The sequence below is a fragment of the Urocitellus parryii genome, chromosome 2 (assembly GCF_045843805.1).
Source record: "Urocitellus parryii isolate mUroPar1 chromosome 2, mUroPar1.hap1, whole genome shotgun sequence".
NCBI lineage: Eukaryota > Metazoa > Chordata > Mammalia > Rodentia > Sciuridae > Urocitellus > Urocitellus parryii.
The window spans coordinates 78,819-106,639 of NC_135532.1; the positions used below are offsets into that span (position 1 = coordinate 78,819).

Sequence of the window (27,821 nt, forward strand, 5' to 3'; positions counted from 1 at the left end):
CTAGTGTCCAGTGGTCCTCCATCCCTGAATGGCAGTCTGGGACCTCTGCCCACCAGAGCCATGGCCCCAAAGCCCCCCAGGCCAACCAGGCACCCAGATCCCCAAGGAATGCATGTTCCCCTCTGGTACTGACTGCGGCCAGATGCCCAGAGCCTGGGGCAGGGCTGAGCGCCTGCCCGAAGCTGTGCTGAGCCATGTCTTTCAGGCCCTACGTTGTTCTTCCTGGCTGGCTCTCTTACTCTTTCCTAGAGCCAAGAGCTGTTTAGAAATATTAAACTCCAAGGTCAACAATTTTATTCATGCCCACAAAAATGTCTCTTCCCTCACACAGCCACAAAGAATGTGAGCCATTCCGCCCACAGCCTGGTGGCCGTTCTTGCACCTCGGATGCCGAGCAGCTTCTCCCCAGGCTGCACCGTGAGTGGGCAGGCCCTGGTCAAGCCTCTGCCCTCAGGTCGGGGGGCCCCCTTGGCAGCCCCCTGCTCTTCGGAGCTGGGCTTGCAGGTGTGACTCCCTGGGCTCAGCTGTGGAGGGTCTGCTGAGTCCTCTTCCTGGGGGCCTCACACCCAGTGTTTGGGGTCCTCCAGGCTCTCCCTGCAGGCTGAGGGGTGGTCAGTGTCCAGTGGTCCTCCATGTCTTGTCATATTGGGGCTCCATCCCCGACTCCCCAAAGCTGGCCTCAGGGTCTCAGCCAAGAGAAGCTTTACTGCAGGCAGGTGTGGGGCTTCTGCTCTGGCCTTTCCTCCCACCTGTCCAGGGTGGGCGCACTGCATGGCTCAGGTGGCAGGAGTTGTGAGTGCACCCCTTTCCGTTTCACAGAACTTGAAAATTATGAAACCTGATTTACATGCAGAAAAAGTGCTGGATGAAGCTGTGCCAGGCCTGGGCCCTGCAGGAGTCTGCTGCCCGTGAGCTGGCCCTTTCTGGAGGCCAGGGTGCCCAGAGCTGGGGCTGTGCTCGGCTTCAGGCTCATGAGGTTGCTCACGGGTCACCAGCGGGCAGCTCTTCGTCCTCACTTCTCAGTGTCGCAGGTGAAGCCTGGCGGAGGCAGGGCTGTCTCTGGGGGTGTGCTCTGCGAGCAGCTGCTGCAGCTGTTGCCTGTGTGTGGTGTGCGCGTGCCGGGCCCGGAGGACACTCCCACTCACGAGACTGGTGGCGACTTGTCAGAGTTGGGCTTCTGCGGTCTCCGGGCTGCAGGGCCTCTGCTGTTGATTTACCAAGATGCCGATACTCAGTGTGGCTGCCGTTGTCTTCCTCCTCCTGCCCAGCACAGTGCCACATGCAGCCCTTGGCCGTGGGGCCTGCTCAGGCCTCCTGCCCATTTCGTTGTTGGGTGGTCATTCTGCCTGATGGACTTTCAGGAAGTTGTGATCCACTCTGGATGAGAGCCCTGTGTTCCTGTGGGTCCCTAGAACCTTCTAGCAGAGCTTGCAACCTTCCTTCACATTCACATGCACAACCAACCCACAGTCCTGCGAATCATGGAGGAGGCACATCACCCGTGGCTTTAAAGCAGTGGATTCAAGAGGGTGGCTTTGCAGCAGGCAGGGGGCTGCAGGGGATGGAGGGGAGCAGGGGCTGCAGACACTCCCATGGTCACACGCCATCAGAGGCCGCCTGGCACCTTTGGGTAGAGGTAGAGGGGTGGCTCTAATGGCCCTGTGCACAGGACCGGACTTGAAAGGACAGAGTCCCCCGATATCCTGGAAAAGACGAACTGCACACAGTGAAGGCTGTTCCTTAAGGAAAAAGAAACTCTGGAATAATCTCAGACCCCGAAGTCAGCACCCAGCTCCGGCGCTGTCCGAACCCAAGATGCAGAGAGAGCCACGTGACTGGCAGCCAGAGAAGGGGCCGCAGGGTTTGGCCAGCCAAGGTTTCTGCTGTGTTTGGCAGGAGGTGGAGGAAGGCCTGGCGCCCATGGAGCCTGAGAAAGCGTCAGGAAGTAGGGGTGTCACCCCCGAGGAGGGCAGGGAAAGGCCCAGGCGTGTCCCTGTGGGTCCAGCATGGTCCAGCCGCAGAGACAGCTTTCCTTCTTCTCTGTTCTGCCCCTTGAACTCCTGAAGAGAAGGAGGGCTGGCTGGGAGGACGCTCCCTGAGGACATTCCATGCAGGCCTTCCAGAACCGCCTCCAGGACAGAGGGAAACCACCAGCGCCCTGGGACCCGGCAGCGCCAGGGTGGGAGGGGGAGGGTGAGGGGAGGGGCCCACCCCTGGCTCCAGGGCCCCTACAGGCCGTCTCCCCACGCCTCTCGGGGCTGGCTCCTGGCTCCCTGCTGTGGGGCGAGGTGAGTCCTGTTCAACCATGCCCGAAACCGGGCTCTTGTGCCCAGTGGACAGCCTGGGGCACTGTCCCACGGCTTCAAGCCTGGCCTGACTCTCCTCAACCTGCCAGCCACCTACTGTCTGGAGCCAGTGCAGAGCAGGGCTCAGGGTCATCTGTGATGCGAGGGGTCCAATGTCCAGCTGGTGCTGCCAGTGTGTGAGCCGAAGGCGGCCGTGCCCTGGAGGGCCAGCTGCCCGCAGCTTGGCACTCAGCTGGGTTTCGCTGTTTATGAAGGTGGCTTCATTCTTGACTTGGGCCTCCGCGGGGGTCCAGCAGTGATGGGATCCTGGCAGAGGGATGTGGCCTGGGGCGTGAGCCTCGGCTTGGTCCTCCCCTGGGCCTAGGAGGGGCAGCGGCCCACTGGTGTCTCCTTGCCCACTTGCGGTTCCGGGTCCTCTAGGCAGCAGCCTCCCCGGAAGCCAGGACCGAGTTGGTGCGTTTCCCGACGTGGCTTCCCAGGCAGCGATGACCCGGCCTCTCCTTGGCGGCTGGCGTCCAAGAGTGTCCACGGCTCCTCCACTCCTCACTGACAGCTGGGGACTGAGGCCAGAAGCAGGTGGGCCAGCTCAGGGGGGCACAGGGGTGGGCGGCTCCTGCCCCTGAAGGCCACCTGGCAGGCGCAGTCCCCAGGAACTCTGTGCCGTGGCTGATGCCCACGTCAAGCAGATCTGTCCCCTTCATAGAGGACAAACCCAGGCTCCCGGAGGCACAGAGTACTGCAGAGCGGCCAGCCTCAAAGCCCACTGACCCCAGGGCCGGACAACCTCATGGAGCAGAAGATAGATGGCCAACACAGGGTTAAAAAGGTCTCTGTAAATATTTTATTTCCCATATTTTAGAGTCAGAAAGAAGCGGGTGGTAATAAAAATAATAGAGAATCATGTTCTTCAAGTCTGCTTCTCTGTGACTGCTGGCCCTCCCCGGGCCCACCCTGTGGCCAGCTCCCGAGGGGCGGCTCAGCCCCCACCAGTCCCCTATTCACAGCTATGTCACAAGGAGTGGCCCCAGGGAGAGTGCTCAGGGGTCGGGGCGGTGCTGCTCCAGGGCCGGCCTCCCACTCCTGCCTCCTGGGAGAAGGCCGGGGCTCTTCCCAGAGGGGTCCTGCCGCAGCCTAGGGTGCGGCCAGCTCCACGGGAGGACAGGAGTGCGAGGTGATGTCGCTGTGCTTGTAGGCAGCCTCATCCAGGTCCAAGGGCCTCCGGTTGACCTCCAGGGTCATGCAGCCACGGTAGAAGGCTGTGACGGGTGCCGAGGTCACTGGCACATCTGGGCAGGGGGGCGACAAGCACATCGGTGGTCAGAGCCAGGCCCAGGAAGGCCCAGCACATCTCCCTGGGGGCGTGGTGCCAAGCGGACACAAAGCCGGCTGATCCTCGGTGCCCTCACGCCCAGAGGAGCCACCACACTGTGGGCACCCAGTGGCCTCCGGGAAGCCTCACTGCTGGAAACCCAGAGGAGCTGTGTCTGGCCACCAGGACAGAAGTCCGGCTGATGCTGCCAGACAGGGCCGCAGCAGAGCCACCGTCCTCTCTGCCGCACTCCTGGCTCTGGGCAGCGCAGGGGCAGTCTGTGGCCGGGTACCTGTCCCACCCTGGGTCTGCATGAGCCGGCGAGGTGCTGCTGGCCACCCCTGCTGGACATGGAAGGGGCTGGCAGCATGTCGGTGGCCAACAGTGGCAGGTGACCAGCAGGGTGTGGGTGGTGGCCTGGCACACTTCCCAGAGCCTGCCTGGCCTCCTACTGGGCCTTGGCGGGCTGGGATCTGGGAGGAGGCTCCCCAGAGATGCAGGGCGGCCGGGCGAGCTCGGGCCTGCCTGGGCTCCCCGTCAGGAGGTGGCAGCTGAGGCACGAGAGCCAGGCCGCAGTCCCTCTCCCTCCAGAGCCAAAGCTCCGCCCAGCAGCAGCCTGGACTGGGGAAGCCAGGGCCCAGGGACACAGCCGTCCTCCACAGGAAGCCCACCTGGCAGGCCCCCCACGAAGGTGAGCACGGAGCCCTGCAGGTGCCTCTCCAGGGTGGCCAGCCTCTCCTGCAGCTGGGCAGCACCCACTTCACTCTGGCCCTTGGTGCCGTCCACCTCCAGAGTGACCTTGCCATCCTTCAGGGACACGGTGACCATGTGCTCCTGCCCGTCACACACCTTGATCTCCATCAGGGCCAGGGCAACATCCTCAACTGCCAGGACCACCAGCTGTGGGGACACCGAGGGAGGGGTCAGGGTGATGTGGGAGTGCAGGGGTCACATGGGTCAGGGCCTGGCAGCCCAGGCCCCTACGCTAGCCACGGGGCCCCACTGCCTCTGGTACCCCACCAGGCCTCACCTACCTCTCGAGCCTCCTCCAAGACCCCAGCAGGCCAAGGTCCCAGGCAGTGTATGAGGCTGCCACCCACTCCCTGCTGGTCATCCACCACTGTGGGCCACTGACGGTGGCTGCCAGCCCCTCCCACGTCCAGCAGGGTAGCCGCAACCCCTAGCTGGCTCATGCAGACCCAGGCACATCTGTGGCCCTGAGGTGTGAGGGGCTCATAGCCCAGGGTGACCCACTCCCACTAGGAGTGAAGAGAGGCCAGCTGGGAGGTGAGAGGATAGCAGGGCAACCCCTGGCCAGCCATGGGGACAGCTGAGCAGCTTCCCAGGGCCCCTGGTGCCTCAGGGTGGGGACGTGGGTCTGGCTGTGGGCTCCCAGCCCCGTGGGTGCCTGTGCTGGGTGGAAGGGCTCTGTGCCCCGGGCCCTTCACAGTCCCTGGTGTGGGGCTTTGCTGGTGGGGCGCTTGCTGTTTATCCCAGGTGCTGGGAGCCGGGTGCAAGCAGGGTGTGTGGCCGCGGCCCTCTTGGTGCACAGGCCGAGTCTATTACTGTTGAGTGCACACAGCACGAGCGCTGGGCCCGGGGGCAGCTTTGGACAGGAGCCCTCTCTTCTGGCCCATGTCCTCCTGTGGACGGGGAGAGGAGGGTCTCTTCCCAGGGCAGGAATGGTGCTGCCGTGCAGGGAGTCCTGGGGAGGCCCCAGCCTGGAATCAGCTGGAAAAGGACGCCGGCCTGCATCACGCAGGCCAGGTGGGCAGGTCTGCCACGATCGGCCTGGGGCAGCTGGCCACATCATCCTCAACACCAGTGTGGGGGACACACCCCAGGCCCAGTGCCACCCAGTGCTGGCCTGGGAGCACACTGTCCCTCCAGCCGACTTGGCCAGCCACAGTCTGCCTTCCAGTCGTGTGGAGGTGGCCACGTGCAGCTGTGGTCCGCCAAGCGCAAGGATCCAGTGCTCAGGTCCTGGGAGAGGCAGGGGCTGGGACCCCTCCCCAGGTGGGGGTTCCCAGGCTCTGGGTGCTGGGGCTGCGCTGGCAGAGGCGCCGCCTACCTGTTTCTTGAGCTTCTTGGTGGAGTGGTAGTCCACCAGGGCCACGGAGAGTGGCACCGTGTGGTCCTGGCCCACCAGCGCCATCAGCACACCCGTGTCAGTCGCTGGACGGACACGAGCCACCACTTCTATTTCCCAGGTCGTCTCCGTCCAGGCATCCGGGGATGTCCGCGCTGCGATGAGAGTCGCGCATTACAAGGCGGCACAGATGTCGGCCACGCCTGAGTGAGTGGCGGCTGCACAGAGCGCGAGCCTGCGGGGGACGCGGCGACGCCTGCTCTGGGCAGAGGAGCGCTGCCTGGCCCGGAGGAAGTGGGAGCACGCCGTGGCATGAGCCCGAGGACCCTGCTGTCCTGGCCATGGCCCCGTCTGGGCAGCCGTGGAGAGGCCTGCGTAGGGGTGGCCGCCCCCTGCCACACACATTCTCCCCTGGGGGGCCTGGTTTCCAGGTCGGAGGGCCTCACGCTGACTTCATTCTCACGCACACTGCCAGGCTCATGCGTGAGGCCATGGTCAGTGTGTAGCTCTGGACACACTTGGCTAGAGAGGCGGGTCCAGGCTGTCTGGGCCCCCAGACCCTCTGTGACGGGGACATTGGAGACCTTGTCCTCTGGCCCTTGTGTTTAGACCTCACCTAGAGCTGCAGACTTCTGGGGGCACCTGGGACAGGTCCTGCCTCCTGCCCCCTCCAACCGAGGCCCTGTGCTGCCCCTGGATCTTGTCCAGCCTCTGGCTCTCAGCCCTCAGGGGTGCGTAGGAAATGCACAGGAGCTGGGAAGGGCAGGAGGAGGCTTGCTGTTTACTGAGCAGGAAGGGGTCAGGAGGCCTGAGCCTGCAGTACCCTGTCGGGGCCCTCCACTGGGCCAGCGCTGGCTGTCCCTCGGGGTCTGTCCTCGGCCCGGGGCCTCTGACCTGAGGTCTAGGGGCCTAGCCTGCCCCAGCTGACTGTGGTGCGCCAAGAGATCTGGGCCCCACTTCAGAGGTGCCAAGGGCTTCTGGGCGCCACCTCTGCCTTCTGGCCATCCTTGGCCCCTCCCTGGCTGCACCAGCCCAGCCCGACGGACAGAATGTCCAGAGCCCCTTCCCATGGACACAGACTCTGTGGGTCCCCACAGGCCCCAGGGCTCTCCTGCCCTGCCACAGCCCACCCTTTTGGAAGGCGTCCACACAGCTTGCCCCTGAGGAGGGCAGCATCTTCCTGCCCGGCTCTCCCGGGGCTGAGGGCCAGTCTCCCTGTGGCCTCGTTCTGCTGCCGAGGCTCAGGGCGCTGGGGTGGCCCTGCTCCTCCCTGCCACACCCCCGTGTTCCTCCTCTGAGCCCCAAGCAGCTGACTTCCTGGGGTAGCCCCGGCTGCCTCCAGACACCCCACACCCCTCAGGCCGGTGAGTGGGGGCCAGGTGGGCCAGGAGCCTCTCCATCCTGGACGCAGGGAGCTCTTCCTGCCCAGGACCCCTCACCATCCCACACGGGCCTGCCCTGGACCTCCTGCTGTCTCCCCCACAGACGGCCACACGGGGCCCACCTGGGTTGGCCTGTGCCTTCCAGGGAGGCCTGGCCTGCCTGCTGGTCCCCAGGAATTCCGACCAGCGGTCTGAGGCCCCGCCGCGGCCCCTCCGTGGCGGTGACCTACCGTAGCTGAGGCTGTAGAAGGCAAACCCGCTCCCCGGGAAGAAGGAGCCCCGCTCCGTGGCCGAGAAGCACTGCATCCTGGAGCTGGCCTTCACCGTCTCCTGGAGGGTGCTGTCCTCCCCGCCAAGCCAGTTCCAGCTCCGCAGGCAGCCGTCCAGGCGGGGGTTGATCTGGAAAGACAGGCCCTGTGGCGCACCCGACACGGGAGGCTCCTCCTGACGCGGGAGGAGGTGGGGTGAGCCAGGGGCGCCCCACCTGGGTGTTCCTTCAGAAGGGCTCTTCACTCCAGGAAAGGCTGAGTCCCTGTGTCCACCCAGCAGGCCTCCCCGGGGGCCAGGCAGGTGTGGGGCACTGCCCTGCCTGCACAGGGGTGCCAGCCCCGCTCCAGGGTCTGCACACAGGAGCCACCAGCCTGGTACGCGGTCTCCAGCCGACTGCAGGCCTGGCCACAGGTCTGATGTGCTGTGCCCAGGCGGGGCATCCCAGGAGTGACCCTCCAGGGTGGGCATCCGTGCCTATACCACCTGGGTGACAGGCCTGTTTCCTGTGCAGAGTGGACATCCCCCCCCCAAACCCAGAGTAGAAACCTCAGCGGGCTGCGATGGAGACCCAGGAGGGGTGAGAAAAGGCAGGATTGAAAGTAGAACCAGCCCTGGAGTGCGCTCAGAGCTGTCCAAGAGCTCATCTTTCTGTTAAAAGCGACTGCAGTGTCTGAGGACCGCCACACCACACCTTGTCGCCAGTGCAGATGGAGGCTCAGGGAGGCTCAGACGGAGGTGGTGAGGTCCGGCTCAGCCCCGGGCCGACCTGGGGCCTCGGCCTTCTCTGGGCCCTCACCTGGCTCGGCCCTGGCCCTGAGCATCCCGGCACCTCCCCGGCGGCGAGTGGCAGCACTCACGGGCTGGACGAGGTCCTTCTCCTGGAAGGGAATGCCTCCCACGGTGAGGTTCAGGTGATACAGGCCTCTCTGCAGCTGGAAGAGATCCCCGGCCACTGCTATCTTCATGACGGCATCCTTGTTGACCTTGACCACCAGGTTTCCTTCCAGTTCTTCAACGGAGATCTGAAGGAGACCAGTGCTGTGAGGGCAGGTGTGAGCAGCCCTTGGGCCAGCCCGCGTTGCCTGACCCAGGGAGCCCCACCTCCCGAGACCAGGCTCAGGTCTGGGCCAGCCCCCTGCACCCGGGGACAGAAGGCACAGGCGCAACACTGCTCCCTGGGGGCACGTGGGTCAGCACTGCACACTGAGGGAAGGGGCTGACCTCCAACACCTTCAGGACAGCAGATTTCCAGAGACCCAGTTAGGCCATGTCGTTGGGGGGAGCTCCATGTGGCAGGGACAGGGACCATGCCTGCCAGCTACTGCAGACAGCCCCTCAGGGCCCAGCCAGGCTGAGCCGGGGGACACCTCTGCAGCTAGCAGGACACTCTCTCCTCTGGATGTTCTCAGTGTCTTGTGACCCCAGACACTGCAGTGCAGGGAGATGGCCTTTGGTGGTGGTGTGGCTGTGTGGGGACACTCCTGACCACTGCGGGAACCTGACTTTGGCCAAACACAGAGCCAGAGCCAAAGTGAACCCTAAAGCAATCTCAAAGTTCCAACTCTTCTTGTTGCAGGAGAACTCAACAGCATGAGCCTACAGCTCAGGGGCCCTCATGCTGTGAACAGCAGGGCACTGGGCCCGCACAGCGGCCTCACGCCCTCCTGCACAGCCTGCCTAGCTGCACTGCGTCCAGGAAAACCCCAGGCTCCTGGGTGTGCTCCAGCCCCTGGGTGTCCACTCATTCTCAGCTTCCAGTCTGCAGGATGTCCCACCTCCGTGGCCCACGGGTGGTTCCAAGTCCTAAGTCCCCTCTGGCCACACTTGGCCCTGGATTCGCCCTGAGCCACTCTTCTCTGTACCTTGGGGTTCTGCCTGGAGCTCATGCAGGGTGCTGCCCCAGGGACTGGCCTGCCCTGACCACCCTCCCCTCGTGAGCTCCCTGGCCTCCTGGTCTCCTACGTGTCAGGGCTGTCCTCCCGGCTGGCCTGTGTGGTTGCAGGCAGCAGAACATTTTTTTATTTCTAAATCCCTAACAGCTAATCAGTGTCTGGCATGGATTGAATGCTGAATGGACAGATAAATTCCTCTGAAACTTTCCATGCAGAAAAGTCTTAAGTCTGTGTCTGTGCACACTGGACTGTGTCCTCTGGGGACCATGCTTCCTCCCACGCTGAGGTGGAAATGTTGGGCCCTGTGGAAAGGGCAGGACCATGCAGGCCTCCTGCAGCTGCCCTGCTCCCAAGTGGCTGTCAGGGCATGCGATGTGAGATCGAGGACTGTCCCAGAGGCCACTCCAGCAGGCTTTCCCACTGGGCCACTGTCCTTGGGCCTGTCCCCATGCTGTGTGGCATGTGTGCCACCCTCCCTGGAATGGCCTCCTTTCTGGCTTAGGTCTCTGTCTAGCTGTGCTGGGAATGCCCTTCCGGCTACTCTAAGGATGGGAGGGGACCAGGACATGACTTGGCAGGTGGGAATGTGAGCAGATGTCTGCAGGGCTCTGTCTGTGGAGGCCGGGTGGAATTTTCCACTTGCTTCACTTATAGGGAAAAGGAGTGTTTTCCTGTTTCTCTGCCCTCTGGTTGGCTCCAAGCCTGCTTTACTGAAGAGCATCTCGCTCACGACCTGGGATTTGGGGTCTGCTGGCCAGGTGGGTCCATGTGGGCCTGGGAGTGGAAACTCTCTGTGCAGGCCCTGCGAGGGCTCCCCTGGACTTGTGTCAGGAGTGAAGGCCAGAGCGAGGGGCAGAAGGTCAGTACAGCCAGGGGCACCCAGAACCGGGACTTGGGCTTGTGGGCAAATTAAGCCAGGCCATTTTCTGTGAGCACTGAGCAGCCCTGGCCTTCGTCCCTTGCTGTGGTGGTCCCCTGGACTCTGGCCACCATGCCTGTATGAGACCTCTGAGGGCCTCATGTGAGGTGAAACAGGGCCCCTGAGTGGTACAGTGAGCCCCGGCGTGTGTACCCTAATCCTAACCCTAATGCTAACCCTAAGGGGCATGGGGTTCTATCTGTGGGCATCTGTCACCTGCCCAGAACCAGGGGTACCCTTGAACAAGCCGATGCACACTGGCCCAGGAGAGTCCCGGCAGCCCCACTCACAGTCTGCCACATGCCATGGTTGATGACAGGCCCGCTGCTGGTGACACGGCCGACACCGTTGTAGCGAAGCTGCAGTTCCAACCTGCCGGCCCGCAGACCCAGTACCACCCAGGTGCTGTCCCTACGGCCTCCAGCAAAGAAGAGGACCCCTTCGGGGTCAAAGGTCCGGAAGTCAAACTCAGCCACCAGCCTGCACAGATGGAGACAGAACAGAGAGGTGTGGGCCACCCAGCACTGGGCAGCAGCAACCAGAGGCTGCACCAGCCTGGGCTTGTGGCTCCTCCAGGACCCTGGGCGGCTCTGCTCTCCCGGGAGCCCCACCATCAGCACCGGCCTCCTCACCTGGTGGGCTGCAGCCTCTTGAAGCGCAGTCTGACCACTGGGGTCCCACTGAACAGGCGGCCCAGATACAAGGACTTCACGCTCTTGGCCATGCTGAAGGGCACACAGGGCAAGATGTCCTGCCGCCAGGGGAGGGCGCATCAGGAGGGCTGCCCTGTGGCTCTCAGGGACTTGGCTGCCCACACCCGCCTCTGCCTCCTGACTCGGAGATCCCAGAGCCTGTTATAGCCTGATGCAGGCTCCAGGGAGGAGCAGAGCTGCTGGTCACTGCCTCCACCCCGGCGCGGCCCTGTGCTGTCCCAGGTTCCCCGTGGCTCTGCTTGTCTAACCATGATTCTCCTGGAGGGCCTCATGGCTGTTCTGGAGAACACTCGCTCCCGTCAGCTCCACACAGACTGGCTTCACCCACACCCAGAGCACAGGGCAAGGAGCGCCTGGCTGGCTGCCAGCTGCCCGCGCAGGGAGCACAGGCACCCACCCACGTTGCAGGGTGGAGCCGGCCGCAGAGCCAGAGACGCTGCCTCAAGTCCTGGAGCCGCACAGGCTGGCCAGCGAGAGCCAGGTTGCTATGGAAATTCCATCAACACAGCCAAACCCCACATGGCATGGAGCTCTACCCGTAGCTCTGGGGATCCCGGAGCCCTAGGCCAAAGCCCTGGCTCTAGAAGCCTTCTGCAGACCCCATCTGCTGGAGGGCCCCACGCCTACCTCGCAGGTGTCCATGTCCGGGGACAGCTTGAGCCCCCCGCGCCCGTTGCAGTGGCACGTGTAGCTGCCGGGAGTGTTGACACAGATCTGCTCACAGCGGCCCTGCCAGCACTCGTCCACATCTGCCAGCAAAGAGTCACAGGGCGGTGTGGGGACAGCTCCAGACCATGCCAGCCCCCGTGTAGCGCGCGGGTGGGGGGACGTCCCAAGTGTCTCACCAGGCGAGTGCCCAACAGCAGCCTGCTACTCCTCCCCAGAGCGGCCTCCTCTTACGGGCAGGCAAAGGCTGTGGTGTCTGAGGAAGGTGCTCGGCCACACCACGGCAGCTCATGCCACCAGGCCCAGCTGGTGCAACCAGGGCCCCTGAGGGACGCTGGAGGGCCAGACTGCAGCAGAGGGCAGCGGGGAGTGCTGTGGGGCTGGGCCCACTGGTCAGCTCACTCTGGCTGTCCAGTCCCCACATGCTCCCTCCCTGGGGGCTCAGCCCTCTCATGGGTTCCGGAGCTGCCCAGCAGGGGCCAGGGTTCCTCAAGGTTGCCAGGAAGGAGTAACAGTAGAGTCGGCCTCACTGCTGTGTGCCCAGGACATGCTGGGTCTCCACAGTGAGGAGTACCACCTTGCTGGCCAGCCTTCACACCGTGAGCTGACTCCAGGCTCGTAGACAGTCCAAGCTCAGGGTCTCTGCTCTTTATCTGTGGCACACTGCTGGAGGGTGGGCGTGTATGTGCCACGGCATGTGCAGGAGTGCAATTACAGTGCACTTGCATATGTGAGTCCATGTGTATGCACGTATGTTTGTGTGCTAACTCACATACACATGAGTATTATGTGCACACACACATGTGGGTATATACTCACATGCATGTTCAAGCACATGAATGTGTGACTGTTGTGTGTACATGTGCATGCAAGCTTATGTGTGCAAGCATGTTTGTGTGCATTTTTGTGCACACATAAACTTGTGTGTGTGCATGCATGTAGGTATGTACGAGTGTATGTTTGAGTGCATGCACAATGTGTAGATGTACATGTGCATGGGTGAGCCACCACATGTGTTCACATGCACATATTTTATGAAAGCACGTTTGTGTACACGTGTGATCTGCATGTTAGTGAGCATGCATGAGTGTCTCCATGGTATATGTCCATGTGTGCACACATGCATGCATGTGCATGCCGTGTGGCATGTGCAAATTTGATTGTGCCCATGTACATTCCCATGCATAGAGTGTACATATGTAAGCATGTTTGTCAACAGTGCATGCACGCATGCATGTGTGTATGCATACATGTGTGGGTTGCACTGTGGTGTAAGTAGCCACTGGGCAATGTGAGGGCTCAGTTTCAGAGTCCTCTTCCTTGCAGGAGGTGTCCTGGCCTTTTTCCAACCCTCTGTTGGCAGAGGTTTCCTAGAACCCTGGACTGAAGTCTGTTACCAATGAAGCCTGTGCTCAGGCAGTGACTGACCCCTGTCTCTGGGCTCAGGGACGGAGGAGGAGGAGCCCATGGGGTACCTTGGCAGGCCTTCTCCTGGGAGCTGTACACGTAGCCCTCGTCACAGAGGCAGGAGTAGGAGCCTGGCAGGTTCCTGCAGCGCGTCTCCCCGCAGGCATCTGGGTCTGCACACTCGTCTATGTCTGCAAGCAAAGTCAGTGGGGCCAGGCTGTGCAGAGGAGCCTGGGACAGCTGCAGCCAGCTGCTGGGCAGACAGGTGGCAGGAGTCCCAGACACTGAGGAGGAGGACAGAGTCGGGGAGGGCACGGCCACCAAGGGTCGGCCAGCCCAGCGTCCATGTGGAGCGCTCACCCCACGCTGGGCCACGTTAGCCACGTGAGACATCCGAGTTAAGAATCCACCTCGTGACCAGGTATCCTCAATTTGCTCCTAAAGCCCAGGATAGAGCCGTGGCAAGGAGCTCTAGGCTCCAGGTATGAGGAGGATGGAGGAGGGGAAGGCCGGCCTGGCCCTCGGTCATCTGTGTAGGGATGGCCTCTGGTGGTAAGGGACAGCAACTAAGGGGTGAAATGAGAACTTCTCAGAACAGACGATGGGAACGGTCCCCTGTCTGATGGGACGCTCTCCAGCTCTTGACGCTGACCCCACCCCGTGGCTACCAGGATCCAACTGTCCACCACACGGGCAGCTGTGCCCCTTATCCTGAGCAAGTCCAGGAGCTCAGGGGCACCCTGGGTACCTCTGGATCCAGGGTCAGGGCAAGGTCGCCCCTGCAAGGTGGGGTGCTGCTCCTCTGTAGCCTAGGATGCCAGGGGTGGCAGGGTACATGCCTTTGAAGTGACTTTCTGGGGTGTCCTCAGGGCACCCTGCTCTGGCTTTAGACCCCCAGGAGCCTCAGGCTGATGGAAGCAGGGACAGGAGTAGGGAGGCTGAGCTGCCTCTGCTTCCTCAGGACAGGGCCGAGGGGGCCAGAGACGGGGGCTGGAGGGGCCTGAGAGACGCGTGGGTGGGACCCGGGGCCTACAACACTGCCTGAGCTCCCTGCATGGCCACCTGTCCAGCCTGGACCCTGAGGGCTACACTGCAGGCCAGGCAGGGCCGGCTGCCTCTGGCCCACCCCTCAGATCTTGGGGCATGGGTGGTCTGGAGCCCCACTGTGATCTGCGTTCTGCGGCTACTAGCCTCTGAGTGATGCCCACCTCCTCCTGAGCCAGGATTGTGGTGGGGCCTGGCCACGCCTTACCTTGGCAGGTCCTATTGTCCGAGGCCAGTGCAAAGCCACTGTGGCAGGCGCAGTAGAAGCTGCCTGGCTTGTTGTGGCACACCTGGCTGCAACCCCCATTCTGCTGGCTGCACTCGTCCACATCTGGCAGGACAGAGAGGAGGGCGGAGGTGTACAGACCCCCACATTCCACCATGCCGCCCTGGGAGCGGGAGGGTGCAGGGGACCGGAGCAGCCATTGGGGCAACAGCTATAGATCAGCTCCAAGGGCTCCAGCTGCATGCAGGAGGGGGTCAGAGGCCAAAATTTGCCATGGCCAGTGCCTGAGGGTGGACACTGCCCCACACCACCAGGCCCACGAGGCCACCAGGCCAGGTCCCATTTGGAACACCCCATCCCAGTCTCTGCGAGCATCCACACGTCCCCTGGCTGAGGCCACGTGCTGCTTGGCTGTGTGGGGTGCTGGGCCACACGCCTCTTCTTCCTGCCAGCCCTGCTCCCAGAGGGGCCACCCAGCTCCCTGTGTCCCCAGGAAGCCTCAGGTGACCACACCCCAGGGCCTCTCCAGCAGGATACTGTGGGGAGGGAACCCACCGGGGCAGGACCCCAGGACAGACTCCGGCTCCCCTGAGCCTCCATGGTGGGCAAGGTCAGGGGGCTGCGCAGCTGTGGTCAGGGTCAGTGCAAGGTGGTGGGCTCTCACCTTGATCACACAGCCGGCCGCCCCAGCCAGCTTGGCACAGGCAGAAGAAGTTGCCCATGAGATCCTGGCAGACTTGGGTTCCCTCTTTGTCACAAGGGTCTGGGTTGCACTGGTCAGGCAGGTCTGAGTTGAGACACAGACAGAAAGTCTTGAGAGGTTCCCACAAGCCCCAGAGCCAGGGGACGGTGGCTGGAGCTTCTGGTGTGCCCCCCAGTGGAGCTCCGAGGGGCTGCTGGGCAGATGTGGCTGCCAAGAGGGTCTCCAGCTCAGGGCAGGAGCAGGTGTAGGAGCTCCCAGTCCTGGGGGGCTCTAGGAATTGGCAGAGGCCCTGAGAGGCCAAGGAGCAGGAGCTGGGGCCTCTCGCCCCCCCCCCCCGCCCCGGAGCAGGGCCCCCAGCCTCTGCCAACCCTAGGATATTCCACCTGCCCCACCAGGGCCAGGCTGCCCTGGGCGGGGCCGTCATCAGCCTCTCAAGCCTCTGTCCACAGAGCTCAGCCTCAGTGGGCACTGGCACAGGACAGAAATCCCAGACCCCAGCCCAGGCCCCACCAGCAGGAAGAGCCCCTGCCCACAGCATCTCCTGAGGCTCCAGGTCAGCAGTGCACCCAGCAGTCGGCGCAGGCAGGATCCCAGCACAGCCTCAGCTAGGGGTCAAGGAAGCTGCAGGCACAGCCACCTCCAGGGAGTGCCCCACACAGGGGGGCTGCCCTGGCACAGATGGGCAGGAGAGCAGGCGTGGGAGCCACCACGTCCTGAGGTCGGGGAGTTAGCAGAAAGGGCTGTTGTCATGCCTGGGGCTCGAAGAATCCTTTCAGGGGCTGCTGGCTGAGCAGACGAGGCCCAGCCAGCGCACACAAGTCGGAGCCCATGCACTCTCTCCGAGACCTGGGGGGCTGCCAGGGCTCCTGTGTCCAGGTGGCCAGTGGGTTGTGGCTGTGGAGGCTCTAGGGAGTCCTGGAGGAGGGGTGCAGCATGGCAGGGCATTGGCTTTCCTTCCTGGACCCCGAGTGGCTTCTGCCCCAGCCTGCAGACTGGCCAGGTGGAGGCCTCCGACCAGGCCTTCTTCCATCACACAGGGCCGCTTTCCCCAGATGGACGCTGACGCTCACACTCCCTGCTTCCCCCTCCCTCCAAGCAGAATGCTGGCTGGCGGGTTAGAAGGCGTGGCTGGGTGGCTGCAGACACCTGGACCCAGGACGCCTTGTTCCTGCTGAGGGTGGCCATCCTCACTCCCCAGCCACCCTGAGACCACAGTCATCAGTCACCTGCCCATCCAGCCACCCAGTCACCGTGGCGTACAGCAGAGGGCAGGGCCGGCCAGTCCCTCCCCAGCACCAGCACCTGTGGCCTCCTGCAAACAAGATGTTCTCCCTGGGCCCAGGTGGCTACCCAGAGCCTCTGAGCCTGGCGACAACTTCTGGTCACAGAAGGAAACAGGCCCTGAGTGCTCAGTGACCAGCCAATGGGGACACTGTGTGGCCGTTCCTCAGAAGGAGATGACACCAGAGGTCCTGGCTCCTTTTCCCAGGGGTGGATGGCCCACAAGTCAGGCAGCAGGGTTGAGATGTGGGGGCTGCGCTGTCTCTGGGCTTCTCTGCCCACCTGCTGCCCACTCAGGGTGGGGGCCTCCACAGTCCACCTCCTCTGGAACAATCTCGGCAGCCAGCAGGCACCCAGGCCTAATCCTTCCCTAATCCTGAAGAGGACCACAGCCTGTCCCCGGCTCCCACCTGAGCTGTGCCCAGCGGCTGCAGGGCATCTGAACGAGGTGGCAAGTGGACCTCTGGTGGCAAAGCTGCACCCCTTCAACCTGCCTCAGGCTTCCTCCGTCCCCTCTCAGGAGATGGCCTCTGCTTGGCAAAGAGGCTCTGCACCAAGTCAAGGGCAGCCTGTTAGGAGAGCAGGGCTCTGCCCACCTCTCTGTGGCCTGTGGCCACCTCAGTGGTAGTTTTGTGAGGCCTTGGGCAGCACTGCCTTGCTTGGCTGGCTGTCGTGGGTGCAGCCCTCCCGAGGCTGCCTCCACTTCCCTCGCACACTGCAGCCGCCCGGCTGCACTCGGGGCCTCCCAGGGTAGAGCCGCGCCTGGGGTCAGGGGAGCCGAGCTGCCGCCTTGGTGGAGAGGCCCTGAGAAGCGCAGGGTACCAGGCCTGGTGGGAGGCAGGACTGCACCCCAATGCCCCAGTTACTCCCCTGGGCCCCTGCCATGGGAGGGCAGTGGGGGAGACGGTGTGCATTTCCACTGACCCATTCGGCTGGGTGAGGGTGATTTCTGAAGTTCGTGCCTGTGAACTCAGTGTGGGGGCTAGTAACTTGGCCTTGAAGTTGCCTAGGACACCATACTGCCCCTTTACAAAGTCTGTCCCTTGTCGGGGGACAGTACCAACTTCTACTGGGATGGGGCTGTTCTTAGGAGAGCCCCCCACCACAGAGCCAGCACCACACGCCTGTCTCTCCATGTCCCTCCCTCGGTCTCCAGGCAACGTGGCTCCACCCACCACTGTGTCCTGTCCCTGTGGGAAACTTATCTCCGGGATAGAAGCCAAGGTCGAGCCTCTCCCTCTGCAGGTGCCCAGCCAACTTCTGTGGGATCAGGCTGACCCGGCTGGGAAAGGCAGAGGAAGAGGCACGCCTCTGCAGGGAGGACGGCCACTCGGCACCCCTGCTCTGTAGGCCGGTCACCAAGCCTCGTGTGTGTTCAGAGAGAGACCGTTCAGCCTTTCATGTGCAGCTGCAGAGGGAATGGGAAGCAAGCAGGGACTTGGCCACACGCTCCGTCCACTGCTGGCCTTTGTTCTGGCCATGAGAAAGGAGCCTTGTTCCCCTAAGGGGGCATCCTGCATGACTGGGCACATGGACCTCAGCCTGAGCACAGTTCAACACTTGCAGGGCCTGGTGGGAGAGCTCAGCTGGAGAACCTGGAGCTGTCCATGCAAAGGTAAAGAAATGGAAACTGAGGCTCTTCCTGGCACAAAGAGAGCAGTCTGTGCTCAGGGCAGGGGCTCTGAGCTCGGCAGCTGCAGCCACTGCTGCCCCTGAGAGCTGCAGCCCCTGCTCTGGACCCCGGAGGTTCACCAGGAGCCCCTGCCTGTCTAGGGCTGCATCTGGACTCTGGCAGACTCAGAAATGATCTCTGAGGCTGCTGATGACGTCTAACAAGAGTGGGTGAGCAAGAATGCAGGCTCGGACATGCCCACGGACTCCAAGTAAGACTGCCAGCAAGGAACCGACAAACACAGGTGGGGCCTAGACGGTCCAGGGGGCCAGGCTCACAGGGAGAGCGACCCTCCCAGGACCGGGGTGGGGCTTGGCCAGTGCTTCTGGGCAGGAGACACAGCTGTGAGGAGCATGGAGTGTGTCTGGCCAAGCCGCAGCAGAGCTCTGTCCTCCCCTAGCCAGGGCCTCACGCCTGCCCCACTCCTCCAGGGCTCTTGCTGGGTGAGCAGTCTCCAGTCCCATCCAGAAAGTGTCATTGCCACTTGAACCACTGAGGGCCTCTGGGGCTGCGAAGTCATCAGCCAAAGTGGAGCACCCACAGACAGGAGCCAAACCTGCCTGCTGAGGTCAGTGGTTCCCAGAGGACACTGAAGGAGCAGCCCCACTGTCGGGACCATCAGCACCAGGCTCAACTGAGGTGGGAGCAAGGTGAGCGGTGGGAGGGGTGCCTGGGCGCTCGGGGACAAGGGACACCAGGGCTCACCCTAGTGCCTATGATAATTCGCAAGTCTGGGGGTACCGCGAGACAGACTGTCACAGCAGACATGACGGGAGCATCTCCCAGGAGCGGCAGAGCAGAAGACCCTGCGTGTGCCGGACGAGCAGCCGGCCAGCAGGCAGGACGCACCCCCCTCCCCACTGCACTGTCCAGACACGCTGATGCCACCTGGGGAAGTCAGAGTCTACCTGTGTGCCAGGAAGGCCGGGTGTGAAGGAAGCAGATCTGGGAAGGCCCGGCGCCCACTGCGGTCACAGAGGAGCTCAGAGCTCCTGCCCGCGGCCCCTCACGTGCACGCTGGAGCAGGAGGAAGGGGACACTTACCGCGAACACACGCGGCGAAGTCAGGGCTTTTGCTGTATGGAGATCCATGTTTGTTGACACACTCTGCAAGAGAGAAGTGAACGGCACAGTCACCGCCATCCTGGACAGGACGGAGCTCAGTGTGGCGCCAGGCTGCGGCAGGACACCTGCTGCCCCGGTCCTGCGGCCCTCACACACCGGCTCTCGTGGTCAGGAGAGCAGAGACAGCACAGAACTTCAGCAGGTCCCCGCAGAGCCACCCCGCCAGGACCCCGGCCGGAAGTCACTGCCCAGGAGGGCTGCTCTTTCTCCTCCTCTCCCAGGGCACTGTGGCTGGTCCAGAGCCGCCTGCCCACGCCCACTCACTGCTCTGATGGCTGGGGCAGTCCTGCCCTCCACACTCAACACGAGGTTCTCGAGGTTCCCTGTTTCAACCATCAACAGGGTGACCACAGTGAGCCAGCCCTCACAAACAGGGTTCTCGGTGATGGCAGAGGTGCAGAGTCCTGACACCAGGAAGTGGGAGGACACCACATCAACCCTGTTTCCAGGTGGTGGGTGGAGCTGACACCAAAGCAGAGAAGGGGCCTGCAAGGATTGGCTCTGCCCCAGGGTTGGCCATCGCACAGGCGACTCCTGCTTCTGACCTGCTGGCTCCGGATTCCCACTCAGTCTTCTTTCTAGCAGCAACTTGGCCACAGGCTCCCTCCCAACTCACCTCTGTGACAGCTAGAGTAAAGTGGTCAGACTTACCGAGGTATCTGGGGTAGAAGTAGTCCTGTGGAAAGAGAAGGCAGGCGTGAGCTCCCAGGCAGCACAGAAGGCGGCGACAGTCTGGCGGGGCAGGTGTGGACAGGCGGGTCTCAAGCCCTGGGACCACAGCCCCTCCCCCGGCCTCTGCCAGGGAGGAGGCAGGAGGCAGTGAATGCTGAGCAGGGTCTGCAGGGTGACTGCAGAGCCTCAAGGCACTTGTTGGATCACTTCCAGGGGCCAGCAAATCGGGGTCACCCAGGGATACTTGGAAAGTGCCACTGGAACTGTCTCAGGAGAAGGTACATCGAGGAGAAGGGTGTCCTAGGTGGAAGCAGCCTCTCCCAGGGACAGTCACCTTAGCCTGGACTCCCTGTGCCTATCAGCATCTGCATGGATCCGCATCCACTGCATCTGTGAGCCAGCTCTGCCAGGGAGGTAGGGAGGCCGCTCCCGAGGGGCCTCCACCGAGTGCACGTCGAGAGGCCATGTGCATACAAGTGGGCTGGCGGACGCTGGGCCGTGTGCCCGCGTGGCAGTGTGGACACTGGGCCCTCTGCCCTGCGTGGCAGTGCAGAGCCCACCGGAGACTCTGTCAGGTCTGTGGTGGGGCTCAAGCAGACTCCAGGACCCGGTCAGCCGGTCACAACGGCAGTTTGGCTCTCCACCTCCCAGGCTGGAGTGACCACAGAGGGACTGTGAATGGCAGTCAGGAGGGTGCGGGTGGGCTCTGCTCCTCCACGCTCCATGGAACTGCACGCCCACCCCGATGGGAGACCCCGAGGCAGGAGGTTGTGGAACTGCTCCCGTCAGGAGCAGGAGGGGCTGGAAAGTGGAGGGTGACAGGGGCCGAGGGTCCTTGTGACCAGCAGAGTGACAGGTGCTGGGGCCCCAGCTCCCTCACCTCCCTCAGACCCCCAGGTGGCTCTGCACAGCAACCTGCTGCCTTCAGGTTGGCTCGGCCTCACACCCAGCTACTCCTACCACTCAGCAGGAAGCACTGCCTTCCACCCGGGCCAAGGAGCCATCTGAGCACACCACGTCCCTCAGGGCCTGGGCCTCCCTGAGAGCCCCTGGTGGCGTCCATCAGAGCAGGGACGCGACAGAGCTGGTCTCGCACCAGCCCTGCAGGGCGACCAGCTGGGCCATCCTAAGAACAAGCAGACCTGGTCCTGCTGACCCCCACCTGATTGGGATGTGAGGCGGAGCTGGCCAGCCTGGGTAGGGGCTGCCCTCCAGGGGACAGTCTCCAGAGCTCCTCACAGAACTGGGCTTGTGCAGGGCTGGGAGAGAGGTGGGGACCGCTCCTCACCCTGGCACTAACTAGAAGACGCTTGCCATCCACTGTTCTAAAAAGTCCAGGAACGAGTGTGGCACCCAGGCATGGCTTCGACCCAGCAGTCAGCCACCGGCCAAACTCTGTCCAGGGAAGAAAGAACCCCTGCCTTGCTCAGCGGCTCCCACCACCGGCTCCTTAAAAACCAGGCTCAAGGAGGGTGCTGGACACAATGACCTTGAAGGGCAGAGGGTCTAGGACTCTGAGGCAGACCCAAGCACCTCTGTAGGCAACAGGTCCATGGCCTTTGCATCTCCAGGTGCAGGGGGGGGGGGCGGGCTGGTGCGACTCAGAAAGAAGCCTCCAGGGGGAGCCAGATCTGGAGGGGGTACCCCACCCTGGACAGCATGACCCCCAGGACTATGCCCTCCAGGCCTGTGGCGGGAAGGCTCAGGGGAGGGGACAGGCTGGAGGGAAGGTGTGGCTCAGCAACCAGGATACTGGGGAGGGAGGGAGGGCCCGGAGAGGGCGTGGGAGAGAAAGGCCTGTGTGCTATGTGCACTCGTGTGTCTGCATGTGTCTGTGTGTGTCAGTGTGTCTGATTCCAGGTACACGCCCTGACCTGTGTTCCACGTGTCAGTATGTGCGTGTGTCTGCGTGTGTCAGTGTCTGACTACAGGTGCACATCCTGTTTCTGTGTGTCAGTGTGTGCATGTGTCTCTGTGTGTCAGTGTGTGCATGTCTGAGTACACATGCATGTCCTGTGTTCTATGTGACAGTGTGTGCGTGTCTCTGCGTGTGTTTCAGTGCGTGTCTGAGTACATGTGCATGTCCTGTGTTCTATGTGACAGTGTGTGCGTGTCTCTGCGTGTGTTTCAGTGCGTGTCTGAGTACACGTGCATGTCCTGACCCTGTGTTTCCCATGTCAGTGTGTACGTGTGTCTGTGTGTCAGTGTGTGTCTGAGTACATGTGCATGCCCTGGTTGTGTGTTCTGCATGTCTCTGTTTGGGTGCATCTGTGTGGGGGGTATGTTGGGACAGCTTTCAAGCAGGGTAGGGTGGGCATCTCAGCCTGGACATCCCTCCCCATGAGGTGCCTGCTTCCAAGTCTTTGGGGCTCCCTCTCTCCTCCTGCTAGAACTCCCCAGGCCACCCCAACAACTGGGCCTGGCGCCCAATGGTTGTCCAAGGAGAACTGGGTGCTTCCATCCGTGGAGGAGGTGACCCTCTCTGGGCTGTTCTTGAAGAATCCGCAATCTCAGGAAAAAGGTCTTTGGAAAGTAGATGCAGTTCACACAGGCCAGCTGGGCTTGGGCTTTTAAAACTGACCGCACCCCAAAATCCAACGGGAGAACTCACCACCAGCAGCAGAGAGGTGAGGAAGGCCGTGGGGGAGAAGGGAGGGACAGGGAAGCAGAGCTCCAGGGCAGTCCCCCCAGCTGAGCAGGGACTGCCCACCTGCCCTGCCATAAACAATGCACTTTGTATCTCAGATAAAACAAGCACTAATCAGGAACCCGCTGGGTTTCCGCCTCCAGGCGGGAATCCAAGTGCCTAGGCGGCAGCTCTGGCTGAGATCAGCCACTTGACCAGGTCCTCCGGAAGCAGAGAGATCCTATCCGGCTAGGGCTTTGGTAAGAGGAGAGTGCTGAGGACCAACGCCAGGCAGTGGAGGCAACCCCAGCAGAACCGCCCGGCAGAACCGCCCGGCCTCTGGGAGCTGGGCACCGGACCCTGGGGGAGGCTCAGTGCAGGAAGGGAGAGCAGTGCTGCAAAAGGGAAGCCAGATAAGAGGAGCGCGGGAGGGGACAAAATGGTCAGGAGGGCCAGGCTTGTCACCAGCAGGGACACACCCTAGGCCAAGGAATGCTGGCCAGACAGCCAGGAGGTGCTGCAGGAAGTGCTCAGAGGGAGGGCAGAGGTGTGGGAAGGCCAGCAGCAGGACCGGAAAGGCCACTGGACTTCACTCCCAGCTGTGGGGAGAGCCCTGCAGGCCAAGTGCTGTCCCTCAGGCAGAGGAGAGAACCCACCAGGGCCCTGGAGACGGAGCTCCAGCTGCCCAGGCCCACACAGCCGGGGACGGAGGGAAGCTCCCACTCTCCCCTCCCAAGAAGAGAGCAGCTGGCCTTCCTGCCAGGAGAGGGGCCGGATGTGGGCAGGTGTGCTGGACAAGGCCTCTCACAGAGGGCCAGGACAAACTATCAGCTTCCAGCTCCCTAAATCCCTAAGTGGGCTGGCACAGGACAGGGCAGCAGGTCGACCCTGTGGGAGGGCCCTGGCCTGGCAGGTGGTCCTCTCCTTCCTGTGCTCCTCTTATCTGGACCACCCAGGAGCCCCCTTCAAAGAATGCTGAAGAGCTGTTTCCAGGCCGGACCAACCATGCCTGTGTCTTGGGAAAGCCCCCGGCTCACCAGACCTCGCAGCCCTGCCCCTGCACCCTTCCTCAGGGTATGAGCAGTCACGGGGTCTGGAGACCCTGTCCCCTGGCCTCAGGCCTCCTCCGCATGGGTGTGGAGCAGAATGGGGCTCAGCGGAAGGTGGACACCTGTACTGCCCAAGTCCAGACCAGACCCAGATCCCCCTCACCTCCCGCATCCCACCCAGCCTGAGGAAAGAGAAGGGGGCACATCAGGCCCACATCCTGCCCGGAGCTCTGGCTCCTCCACTGGCCACCAGAGGTGCAGGCAGGGAGTCTGACCATCACTGTGACAGACAGGGCTAGCTGAGGGGACAGGAGGAGAACTCGGAAATGACAGACACCTCGATGTGAACAGGGTCTGACTCCGGATAGGCCCCACGGCCAGGCCAGCAGAGGAAGGCCCGCCCACAACACAGACAGGAGCGGCACCCAGGGCCCAGGCGTGGTGTTGAAGCCATGCGGCTCTGAGTACTTATTTCTTTTTCTTTTCTTTTTACACCCTTGTGAATAGAGTTATAATTGAATATAAAACCAAGTCAAACCAGAGGGGCCTGACTCTGGCAAAGCAGCTCATCTGTCTGGCAGCCAGGAGAAGCCGGCTCGGGCCTGTCGGGCCTGGCAAACAGGGCTGCAGAGGGCCGGGCCCCTCTGGCTCCTCAGGCGGGGCTGGGCGGTGGCTTGGCAGTGCTCAGCTCCTGTCATCACAGACCCTGTCCCAGGTGAGGACGGGGTGAGAGGGGACTGCCCCGTCACATAGCTCCACAGTCGGGTGACAAGTGTCTGGCGACCTGCCCTCAGCCCCAGAGACCTTCTGCGAGGGCCTGAGTCATTCTACCAGGGTCCATCATCAAAGAAAGGATGAGACAGCCAGGTTAGGAAAAGACCTGAGAACCGCTCCCCCAGAGGGTGGAGGGAGGGCGGCCGCAGAGGAGGTAGCCTGCTTCTCCAGCCCTGGACCGGCTTTCAACAGTTCCAGCCGCTTCAGAAGCAAGTCTGAAGGGGCTGTCCAGCCAACCGCTAGAGATGCCAGTCAAAATAAAGACCCACGTGGGCCACAGTCCCATCCTTTTATCAAATGTGGTATTTATTTTATCTCAGAATTTTTAAAAGAAAAATTCCAGCAGAGCCAAAAAGTCAGCTCTGAAATCTCCCTAACTTGGTGGCACCCCCTGACACCAGGGGGCCACACCACTCCAAAACCATGTGCTCTGCCCAGTGCCCATTCCTAAGTGTCCTCACTGCTCCTGTGGAGACTCCTGTCCACCCCTGGGCTGCTGCTGCCTGTTTCCCAAAGACATTATTCATACCAGCATGTCCTGGGCCAGGGACTGCAGAGGCCAGCCCTGGGCCCTTCCCACTCCCCCCCCCCCCTGTCTGTTCTCTGCACAATTCCTGAATCATATTTTTGGACCTGCTGCTGCAAGCAATTCCAGCCCTGAGGTCTTTCGATTCCTCTTTCAGGAAAACCCTCAGGCTCTCCGGAGGAGCACCCAGATGCAGCGCCAGCCCTCACCTCCACTCCAGCTGGGGGGGGGGTGGCTGCGGCAAAGCAAGTACTTAGGTTTTTAACGTTGGACTTCTTGTACACTTTGAAAACCGACTCCTGCTGTACCCTGAGGGAGGGCCACATCTTATGTTGAGCATTTCCTTTCAAGTGCTTCTCTCAGGAGCTGCTGCAGCGCCCCAATCATATCTGGCTCCAAGACCTGCCTCCTCTCCTACACGAACCTGGGGTCACCAGGGAAACTGGGGTGCAGAGGGCCACCAAGGCGCACTGGAAGGCTGGTGCTGTGAGCCCCACTGGGAGCTTCAGGGGTCTGAGTTCTGAGGTGGGGCCGAGAGCCCTTCCACCAGGGCTGGCCAGAGCGTAAGCGTGGCCGGGCCCAGGTCGCAGTCCTGGGTGAAGCTTGATGAAGCTCGGGACCTCGGAGGGCTTCCCACGGAGGGCTTCCGACACAGGCCCGCCCGCCCCCGGCCTGGGACGCCCCTCACCGTCTCGGGGTCGTTTTCGAACACCTCCCGGGCCTCCTCCTTGTTGCACAGCTCCTCCACGCACTCCCGCTCCAGGTGACCCTGCTTGGCCTCCTCGAAGACCTGGTAGGCGCGGCGCTGCCTGGGCCGGAGGAACTGCGCCGCCTCACGCGCCCGCAGCAGCACCGCTGCCAGGGAGAGGGGGCGCGTCAACCTGCGCCCGGGGTGGGGGGCCGTGGGTTGGGGTGCTGCGCGGGATGCAGCGGGGCCAGGGGTGGCGAGGGCCAATACGCGGGGATGCATCAGGAAGACTGGGGTCTGCAGAGGGCAGGGATGCCCAAGGGGCCGGGAGGCCGCGGGATGGGGGGGCAGAGGTGCCGCAGGGGGCCGGAGGCGGCGCGGGGCGGGGCAGAGTTGCTGCAGGGGGCCGCGATGTCACTGGGGACGGAGATCAGGGGGTGGGGGATGCCGCAGAGGGGCTGCTAGGGGCCGCGATGCCGCAAGGGTCAGAGGTTAGGGGGCTGGGTGCACCGGAGCCCCGTGATGTCGCGGCGGGGACAGAGGTGTCGCAGGGGGCCGCTGGCGCCCGCCCCGAGGGGCCTGCGCGGGACTCACTGTGCGCGGACTCGGAGGCCAGCAGGAGCAGCAGCAGCGCGGTGCCCAGGGCGGCGACGGGCCCGGGCGGCGGCGGCGGCATGGCGGGGCCGGGCCGGCGGGCGGCCGGGAGCGCGCGGTCAGAGCGCCCGGGAGGCCGGGGCGAGCCGCGGGCACCGCGGGGCCGTGGCTCCGGTCATCCCGTCCCGGGCGGCACTGAAGGTCACATCCCGGCGGCGGCGGCGGCACCGGCGCGGGGCGAGTGGGCGGGGGCGGGGGCCGGGGCGGGGCGGCCCAGCAGCGACGCGGGCCGCGGGGCCGCGCTCGGGCTGCGTCCGCGGACGCAGGGGAAAGCAGGTCACCCGCCGCTGGCGGTTCCGCGCGCCGACGGGCTCGGCGCGCGCGTCCTGGGAAAGGAGGCTCGGCGTCACCCAGACTGCGCTGCTCGGCCGGGAGGAGGAGGAGGCCAGAGCGGCTCCCGCTGGACCACGTAGCCGACGCCCTCCGGTCAGCACGCCTCTTGAACCTCTCTCCGCCGCTCGGTCCCGCCGCACGGCAAAGCATCCCTTTTGGATTCTTCATTCTTGGCACATTTTCTCAAGGCTGGGGTGCAGGCAGTGAGGCTGTTTCTTTTTGTCGTCTGTTTTCCATAATGATGGCCTTGCAAACTCCGGGGTTTCCCAGCCCAAAGCACACTGTGCTTCGTCCCAGAGACAGGACTTTCTGTCCCTTGTCTCTGAATATTTTGCAAAGTCACAGGCAACACACACACACACACACACACACACACACACACACACACATCCCAACCCTGGCCACCACTCAGGGAGCCCTGAGGCGGACGGTAAGCCTGGCACCCCTCCAGGAGGAGGGGACCTGGAAACCAGACTGGGGAGTCCTGCTTCTGAAATCCCCACACCCGAAAATGGTGATGAAAAGGGACAATGAGTCACCTCCACCCCCGTGGCTGCCCACTTTGCTTTCTGAGCTCATGGCTCTAATTCTTAGAAGAATGGAATGTCATTGCTAGGGGAATTTTTTGATCAGGTCCTTGGTTTGAAGGTGGGGTTAACCCTCATGGAACATGCGGATTCCGGAGAAATGATAAATGTCCCTAGGAATGATCTTCAAGGAGAACTAGAAATCGGTGAAGTCATGCACATTTGGCCTGAGTGTAGGCTGCCTCAGCCTGCAAACACCACAGAGCTCAGAGCAGACAGAACGTTGGTGATGTTAATTTTCCTACCCTCCCCTAAGGAGGATCGTGGTGTCAATGAACTAGGAGCACCGCAGGGAGCCAGCTCTTGCCATGTTTGTGGGGCCTAAGCCAGGGACATGGCAGGCTTCAAGGAAGGTGTGAACTCCCATCAGCGTTTCTACATGCTGGTGAGCACTCAGCTCCCCTGCAGGTCAGGGAGAGCTTCTCTGGGCAGTCTGCAGTCGTGCAGCGCCTACATCAGGTGACCAGGCGTCAGCATGGCCTCTGCAGGATGCAGTCTTCCAGGTGCCCTGCCGGCTCTTAGCCTGGTCCCCCCCCCCCATATTCTCAATGCATCTTTTCTACCCAGGTAGCTCCCAATAGTAGTGCCTCCCATGGTGCAGATGCTCAACTTGATCTAGATCACTGAGCATTGCAGGGAGCAGCTATGGAGAGCAGAGGAGGATTCCCACCCCAGAGAACTTCTGCCTAGTGACCAGTGCAGAGTGTGTGCTGTGGGTCAGAAATGGAAAACCATCTAGATAATGTGTTTCAAAAGTGGAAAGAGCCACCAGCACTATCTTGTGCCTGAGACAGCAATGAAGTGGACAGTCCAGCCCCACTAGGGGCAGGAGTTCAGACCAGGCAGCAGACACCCTATCTGGCAGCTCCTCTTTCCTGCCCAGAAAGCAGGGATGGGGTGGGGTGGAA

The 27,821-nt window shown here is 62.6% G+C and overlaps 1 protein-coding gene across 1 annotated transcript; it reads right to left on the reverse strand.

The window, feature by feature from the left end:
- Nucleotides 1–3,124: 3,124 nt before the first annotated feature.
- Gas6 (growth arrest specific 6) lies at nt 3,125–26,040 on the reverse strand. The gene is made up of 15 exons (XM_026382161.2): nt 25,934–26,040; nt 25,340–25,506; nt 19,656–19,680; nt 18,924–18,986; nt 14,888–15,010; nt 14,206–14,328; nt 13,022–13,144; nt 11,508–11,629; nt 10,800–10,918; nt 10,458–10,647; nt 8,214–8,378; nt 7,317–7,485; nt 5,687–5,859; nt 4,287–4,515; nt 3,125–3,592 (listed from the first exon to the last, which is right to left on the reverse strand). The coding sequence occupies exons 1-15, from the start codon at nt 26,013–26,015 to the stop codon at nt 3,438–3,440; spliced, it is 2,028 nt and encodes a 675-aa protein (XP_026237946.2). The 5' UTR covers nt 26,016–26,040; the 3' UTR covers nt 3,125–3,437.
- Nucleotides 26,041–27,821: the final 1,781 nt, after the last annotated feature.